This window comes from Mustela nivalis, assembly GCF_964662115.1.
Source record: "Mustela nivalis genome assembly, chromosome: 9".
NCBI classification, from domain to species: domain Eukaryota; kingdom Metazoa; phylum Chordata; class Mammalia; order Carnivora; family Mustelidae; genus Mustela; species Mustela nivalis.
Window position 1 is genome coordinate 78,291,258 of NC_139028.1, and position 8,253 is coordinate 78,299,510.

General features: G+C 54.5%; 1 protein-coding gene across 1 annotated transcript in view; it reads right to left on the reverse strand.

Moving 5' to 3' along the window:
* Positions 1-7,890, reverse strand: part of ABCC8 (ATP binding cassette subfamily C member 8) — a 45,025-nt gene extending 37,135 nt beyond the window's left edge. Inside the window, exons 1-2 of the mRNA XM_082683248.1 lie at positions 7,726-7,890; positions 7,195-7,357 (exon numbers count right to left, since the gene is read on the reverse strand). Coding sequence (XP_082539374.1) covers positions 7,195-7,357; positions 7,726-7,875 — 313 coding nt within the window. The 5' untranslated portion in view covers positions 7,876-7,890. The remainder of the gene's footprint in view (positions 1-7,194; positions 7,358-7,725) is intronic.
* Between the last annotated feature and the right edge of the window lie 363 nt (positions 7,891-8,253).

Below are 8,253 nucleotides of genomic sequence, written 5' to 3' on the forward strand. Positions count from 1 at the left end.
GGCCCTTGACCGTCACCAACCATATGGTTCTAAACACTGGGGTAGCCATGCGCATCCCCTTCAGGGCCAGTTCTTCCAGAAAGCTCCTTCCAGGCAGGGGCCTCCGTCGTCCGTCCCCGTTGGTGAGTACCACCCCGAGACACCCTCCCACCCATCTGGGGCTCAACTCCCCGCTCAAGAACAGACCAGAAGTTAGGTGGCAAATTGGTACAACTCTGCTGAGAAAGCAATCTGGTGCTCTGTTAGCTAGAGCCACACAGAACTTGAGCCCTTCTGATCCTGTAATCTCTCTCGTGGGAGTTTCTCTTGAATCCTCACTCAGGCGAAGCGCAAAGCCCGCAGCAAGATGGCGTTAGCAGCAGCGCTATCTGTCACAGCAGAACAAAACTGCAAGCACAGCAGGAAACCGCCCGAGATGAAGGAAACCGACAACATTCAATGCCAAGTGGCTGCTTTAGTAAATGTGGTACATCAACTCTAGGGGAGATTTTGCAGTCAGAAATGTGTGATAATTGATATTTTGTTCTGCTGCATGTTTTCTCTATGCGTGAAATTTTTTTTAATTTATTTTTTTTTCCGATTTTGTTCCTTATTCTGAACCCCTTTGAGGAATGAGACAAGCTATAAATAAATTCGAAAATGAGTTTTCCAACGCTGATGCAGCAGTGTGGAGAATGTATATGATATAATTAATTTCTGCCTGGTTCTGTTGTTGTATGGAGACGTTAGCGAATGACAGTGTAATTTTCCACGTCCCTCACCCTCTTCTGGAAGGACAGCCTTTGTGCTGCGAACTCTGGGTCCCGTTCAGGGCGGGGGTTGGGGGAAGAGAATCACCAGCTGCTGGTGTTGTCAAGGCCTCTCTGAAGACCACCCCACTGGGCCCTGGGGTGCACATGGCTGGAATGAGGGGGTGCTGCAAGCTCTGGCGGGTCTCTGAGCTCAGCAAACTTTCCAGTATCCTGGGAGGATGGGGGAAGGGGGCGGGGTGTCCCAGCTGTCAGGAGTTGAAGACCTGAGGCTGAGCCTCTGTTTTCCTGAACCCCATAACGCCCCGTAAGACATTGAGGGTGGTGGGAACTATGACCAAGAATTGAGTTCTCTCCAACTTTGGCATGGGATGGGCTGACTCATTTTGATTTGATCTGGGGGGTAGGTACGGCGGTACGGGGAGAACATGATAGTGCTCAAATCCTAAATGCTAAGGAGCAAGAAGTAATGTGAAAAAAGTTCTGCGTGAAAGAAGATTAGAAAATCCTGTGTGAGTGGGGTACCATTTCGGTAAAGTGTAACCACAAGTAGGCAGGCCTGCCGTGCCACCTTTGTAAGTGAAAGCCTTCCTCTAACGGTGTAGACATCTGGGTCCGTGCTGTTTTAACAACCTCCTCTCCAAATACCCTTTGAGAAGTATACTTTCAAAAATGACTTGTTGAGGGGCGCCTGGGTGGCTCAGTGGTTAAGCCGCTGCCTTCGGCTCAGGTCATGATCTCAGGGTCCTGGGATCGAGTCCTGCATCGGGCTCTCTGCTCAGCAGGGAGCCTGCTTCATCCTCTCTCTCTCTCTGCCTGCCTCTCTGCCTACTTGTGATTTCTCTCTGTCAAATAAATAAATAAAATCTTAAAAAAAAAAATGACTTGTTGAGGATCTTCTCTGCCCTGGGTGTTACATTGGGTCCTGGGAGCATAGTAACGAACAGTTGCGTCCACTTTGCATACCCCCCTCCTCCAAAAACAAAGCAGACAACAAATCAACCCAAACCAAAGCAGGGCTCTCCGATTGGCAGCTCCCTCCTGCCCCCTCCAGCTTTGCTCCAGGAAGGCTGCCTGGTCTTGTGGGCGCCCCAGCGGGCACCGCAGGACCAGGAGCTTTTCATTTCCACCGCACTGATAAATATTTCAGAGGCCATGTGTCCAGGAGGCACAGCCAGCCATCCGTGCCTCTGGCTGGTTTCATGGTTGTCTCGGGGAAGGGCAGGGGAGGGGCCGAGAGCTGCGGGCTTAGCCTAACAGCAGGCGCACCCGCTGGAGGGGGATAGGTATCTTGAATGCACACGGCTCTTTCGCATCCAGCCAGCCTGGGAGGGTGGGGAGCTGCTGGCAGTGGAGGCAGCACGGCAAGAGGGCCAGCAGGTACTCTGATTCTGCCCCTTCCCAGACGCACCTGCCTGGCTCTCCCTCAGCCCCCTCTCCTCCCAGCAGGCCAGGGTCAGCAGCAGCCGCACACTGTGGCTGCTCTGGCCCCTGGGAGGAAAAGCAGACTTTGCAGAAGGAATTCACAGAAACTGGAGGAGGAAGCGGGATCTGGTCTGGAGGTCACCTTGTCCTGCCACACTGCCGGTTCTGAGGCAGGGCGTCCACGGAGAATGACAGGGGTAAAACTCGCCAAGAATAGCCAGGGCCCGGTAGGTGCTGGCGGCCTGAGAAAGGGGTTCGCCAGCACCATCCTGCCCACCCCCATGCCCCCATCTGTGGCACAGTTGGGCTTAGGGGTTTGTCTTTTGGTTTTCAGGACAAGGACGGCCCCCCTGGCTGTAGTGGTTCAGACCAGCTGGGAAGACCAAAGACCCTTGACCACAGAACACTCGAAGAGATGGCAAACACACCTGTCCTTTACTACGCTCTTTCCGTGGCTCTCCTGCACGATCTGGTCTTAGTACCTTCTCTTCACCGAATTATGTTCCAGTCTTGAGCACACCATCATCCTTCTCACCTCTAGGCCTTTGTGTCTGGAACATTCTTCCTTTCATCTGGCTAAACTCGAGTCAACCTTTGGGTACCTCTGACAAGGTTTCCTTGACACCCATGACCCACAGAAACTAGGTTGGGTAGAACACTATGGACAACTAGAATATATCCACTGTTCCTCTCACTTACAACACAGTTGCACGTCTGGCTTCCCTATGAGACTCTGAAGAACCCACAGGCTGGACCACAGTTTCTTCTCAGCACCACATCCCCTGTGCCTAGCACAGGTCCTGGCCTGTCAGGGGCGCTCAGTAAATATTTATCAGATAAGTGAGGAGAGAAACAAATAAGGCCAGGGTCAGGTAAGTACCACAAAAGAGAAAGCAGGGCATCTGGAACTGAGCCCCTGGCTCTGGCCTCGTTCATGGTCACTGTTCATGGCACAGTCTCTCTCGACTGTGAGGCAGAGGATCGTGCTTAGCCCCTCGTTAATGCACAAGGCCCTGGTAGAGTCTGGCACAGATAGAAGTCTCTGGGATGAGTGTGAATGAAGGGCATCATGAACCGGCAGCATGTCTGTGGGTCCACAGGTGGGACCTAGGACCCCTTTGTCACTCCTGCAAAGCCTGTCTTCCAATACATGGTGGGGCTAGACACCGAGAGTCACCTGCTTCTGCGGGTAAATAAGGAACCACCTTAGCACAGGGTTGGGCACCTGGGGCGGGGCTTACGCGACCCCTGCTGAGTGACCCGCATCACTGCCTCCAGCTTCTCCCCACTCTATTTTCTGCTCATTGAAATCCTGCGAGGTACAGCCCAAGCCACTTCTTACATGAAGCCCTGGTGAGCTCCCAGCCCACAGGGCCTTCCTTCTTCTCTGTTCTATGCCATTTACTGGCTGAGGACCTGGGCCAGTCATATCCCCTCCCTGAGCCTTAGCACACGGGAACGGTAGAGTCACATAGCTCACGAGGCTGCGGTGAGGACTGAGTGCCATTAGGCTTGCCAGGCAGCCAGCCCAGATCTGGCCCACGCCGCGCCGTGCTCCATACCACGCTGTCTCACACACGGCAGCTCTGACTTCTCAGCAGAGCAGAAGCTCCCGGAAAACAGGGAGCACCACTTATTGTCTCTTGTACCCTTCCCAGGGCTTAGCACAGGGTTGGGCACCTGGGGCGGGGCTTACGCGACCCCTGCTGAGTGACCCGCATCTCTTTTTCTTCAGTTCTGCATTTAGACGGGAGGGAAACTGTACCCATTTCCTTCTCAGCCCCCTGCCCTGCCCTGCCCTGCCCTGCGCCAGCTCAGGGCTCTGACGGCGAGAGCATCCAACAGAGCGTCTGAGGTGCCCTAGTCTGCCCAGCCGTCTGACTGCCCGGCACACAAGGACCAGCTGAAAGCCCAGCAGCGGCCCTAGGACAGACCCTGTCAGGAAGAGGGACTCTGGGGCTCTTCTGTGGCGCCAGGACCCCACAACTGGTGCCAGGAAAAAGAGAATGGAAGATGCCCCATTACCTCAAGCTTAATGACCTGTGTCCTGATCCCTGGTGACAGGGAGCAGAAGGCAGGAAGTGCAGGAGGAAAGAAGAGAAAACACACTCCCAGCTTCTACCTGCAGCCAGGAGATGCCCCTCCCGTCTGGCCTCCCCCCCTCCCACGGCTGACGGAACAGACTCATCCCAGGAAGGGCAAACACATGAGTAAACAGCACTTAGCTTTCAGCGACCTCCCAGAGGGCACTTCCCTTCCCCTCCCACGGCCCTCTTCCAAGAACCAGCCTGGAATGCTCTGTTTATCCTTCTAGTTCGCTGAGCCCTGGACAGACCGGTGTTTGGCTCCAGAGCCCCTCACTCCTAACACGGTCATCTCAGCTCCTGACAACCAGGCATCTCCTTTCCCCACATCCTCCCGGCCCCAGGACCTTTACAAAGCCCTGGCCTGTCTTCTGGGGGCTCCAGGAGACAAAGAACACCTACTAGATAGGCCTCAGTGGGCTAGCCTGGGAACCTAGGCATCACACAATGTTGTTTATACACAGTACACCCCAGGTTGTGGTTTGGGATGCAGGAAGAAGCATACCCCTCCCAGGAGCAAAGTAGCTATGAGCTGTCCCCACCTATATGACCTGTGGCTGCCTCTACTTAGCTGTAAGGAATATGGGGGGGAGCCTAGTACCCCCAGTTTCCTTGCTGCTTCCCTTCCTTATCTCCCATGGCAGCAGTGGGAAGCTTGCCTACCCCACCCTGTTATGCTGTTGCTGGGAGAGGAGTTCACCTGGCTGTTGGGGGGGGGGGCTCCTTCACCTCAGCAGCTGTTCCCACTGACGAGATGTCTGGAAGCCAGGTGTCCTCACTGGGTTACACGCGGTGTGGGGTTACTGTTACCACAACCAGGCCCGGAGGCAGGCAGAGCTGGCAGAGAGGAGAGTGAGAGGGCCTGGGGCTGCAGGCACTGCAGCTCCTGAGCAGCACTGAGCTCCCCACATGTTCCTTGCCAATTTCTCCTATCAGTCCTGTGGAGTTCTCCACAGGATTGAGGATGAGGATGCTCAGAGGCCCAGAACACCGCACGGCAGGGCTGAGGGTCAAGGGGAGACACCAGGAACCTGGAGTCTCTTGGTGTTGAATCCAGGAAGCCACAGCTGCCTGCCACGTTCACCACTCCATTCTGAGAAAAGCAGGCCCTAGCAGGACTCTCTACAGAAAGGCTCCATGACGGGTGCCATGGACGGCAGCCGGTCTGGCCACAGGACACCATGATCTGGATGGACACTGTGAGGTGGGATGCTTGGGGTGCTCAGTGTAAGCCCTGCCCTGGGAGACACTTCAGCTCAGATGTTGGCCCCCTGGCCCCACCAGACCCTCTCTTTAGCCAATATGAACACCAGGAACACACAGACGACCTGAGCGGTCATCTCATTCTCCATGACGCTATCTGGGAGGCACGCCCAGTGCACCCTCCCAGTGAACCCCACAGCAGTGTTTCTTCCATGACACACTAAAAGAACCCACTTCAGCTGGGGGCGGTGGTCAGACGAGTGCGTCCCTCCTAACTTTCTCCCTCATTTCCAGTCCCGTCAGAACCCATTCTTGGTTGTTTCCTTCCTACTCAGAGAAAATCATCTGAAAATGGTGCCCCAGAGTGTCAAAGTTTTTCCTCACGCCACATGGGTGCCCAGCCATTGGTGGAAAATAGCAGGAGGCTCCAGAGGATCTAGCCTGAGCCATGCCATTAACCTCAAGAGTGGCCTCAGGAAGACACCCCACTACCCCCCACCCACCTCCCCCACCCCGTTTCACATCTGTAAACTGGTTCTCTCAACTGGCAGAAAGCACTTTCCTTACATCTCTCACATTCTATGGAACTTCCACAGATCTAGCTTTTAACTCACAAACGTTCTCTTCAGGTATGTTAATTCATTTAAGCTTTACACTTGAGTCATTTTTGTTTCCTTTTTGTTTTTGTTTTTTCCTCTCTGGGGGCCTCTCCTTGGCCCTTCTTGCAAACTGGACGGGCCAGGGAACCAGTATGATGTCGGCCAGCCGCTAACTATCTCCATCCCAACCATGCACTTGGGCAGCAAGCATAACAAGGTGGGTCGTGGGAAGCCACTAGACCGACCGTAAGATCAACTCGGGCCAGGATCCCATGGGTCACCTGACTGCCATGAGCCCTGGCCTGACCCCGCCCACCAAATTAATTTTGATCACTAAATTTGTAATTTCCAGAAGTCCTTTTGACTCTCTTCCCCCTGGTACTTTTCTGTTTTACACTGTGGGTTTCACACCTTCCTTTGGCTTTTCAATTATTTTGAACATGCTTATTTAAGATCTCTTCCAGGTGTTGAAGGTATAGTTCTCCTATCGTTTTGCATGCGATGGCTCTTATTGGGTGGTACATTTTTCCCTGGCGGAGCCCCATGTTCTCTGGAAAGTAGTTGTAATATGTGTTCTGCCGGGACGGTAGGAGTTTTCCCAGTTTTGGTCTTTTTTCCTGTACACACGCGCGCGCGCACACACACACACACATTCTGGGCTTGGGGTTTCCTAACTACTTAGAGTCAGTCCCTACATCTGTAAGTGCCTCAGGTTTGAACTTCTGTTCCTGAAGAACATACCCTGGGTAGATGGAAACTTCCTTGTAGCTACCCCAGGGCAGCAAGGCCTGGAGAATTCAAAGCTGTTGCTGTTTATTCATTTACTGCTGCCTCCCAATAAGATACCAGTTCAATGGAGTATAAAAGACCTCCCTTGTCTTTGTCATCGCTGTGTCTTGAGGGCCAGGACAATGCCCTGGGCTCAGGAGCCTGTTGATATACATTTGCTGGGTAAGTGACTGAGGACACTGTGACTTCTCGGGGCTCGGCTCCAAGAGACAGTTTGAGGATCCCCTGGGTTGGGTGATGCCCAGGTCCCTTGCCTCTGCTGCTTCTCCTCCCGCCTCAAGCCCTGACCCCATCTCCCAGCACTTAAGCAGCAGCGCGTGGGGCTGGCCGGTCGGGGGCACTCACTGGAAATGGAGGTGTACACAGCGAAGGCTCTGAGGCTCGTCATCTCCTTCTTGCGGGTCATCTCCACGCGGGCACGGAAGATGTTCTCCCAGGCGTACAGCTTGAGCAGCTTGATGCCACGGAGCATCTCGTTGGTCTGCTTCAGCCTCTCATTAGAATACTCCTGCCAGGGGCCACCAAGTCAGAAAGGAGTGCCCCCATCCTGCCCAAGAGGAAGGAGCCGAGCGAATGCCCTCACCGCTTCACAGTGCCCAGCTCCTGTGCCCATGGGCACACCCCGTCTTCTCCATTCATCCCATTCCACAGACTAAGAAACTGAGGCCTGGCCCATGAAATAACCTGCTTTGGGTCCACGAGAGCGTGGGTGCACGTGTGCATGCATGGGCGTGTGTGTGCACCTGCGTGTGTCTGTTTGGCGGCATCTGGGGGAGGAGAGAGGAGCCTCACTGACCTACAGGGAGAGGGAGCAAGCAGCCGAGTGGGGAGAGGATGGGGAAAGGGGGCATCAGCATGCCCAGGATGCTCACTCACCAGTGTGCTCCGCTGGGCCTGGGAGAGCTTGGTGGCCACAAAGTACTGCACGGGGGCCAGTAGGATGATGACAGCCGCCCCAATTAAGGCACTGACGCCAAGGATGTAGTAGAGGAGAATCACACCCACGATGATCTGAGGGAGGGTCATGGAGGTAAGTTTCCTCTGACCCAATGGCTATCCTGGGGGAGGGGGAGTTGTCAAAATCCCCCCTTCCCCAGTCTCCTAGGGAGGGGCATGCCTTGGTGCCCAAGTTTTCCAGCTGTCCGCAGGGGACCAGAGGAGGAGGTGTGACAAAGCAATTTCAGAAAAAGGTATTAGCACAATGGGGTCTCGTGCAAGCTGTGCTTTCCGGCGGGGGAGGGGGTGCTGATCGTTAACTGTGTTGATCTGCCAGCCGGCTAAGGCAGTAGCTCTCTCCAAATCTACCTTCCAGATGGGAGTCTCAGAGCTGAGCTTGCACAATGGTTGTAACAGCACCTTTTGTTCTGTTTGCTCGCTGGGGAAGCTGACAGTTCCCTCCCATGG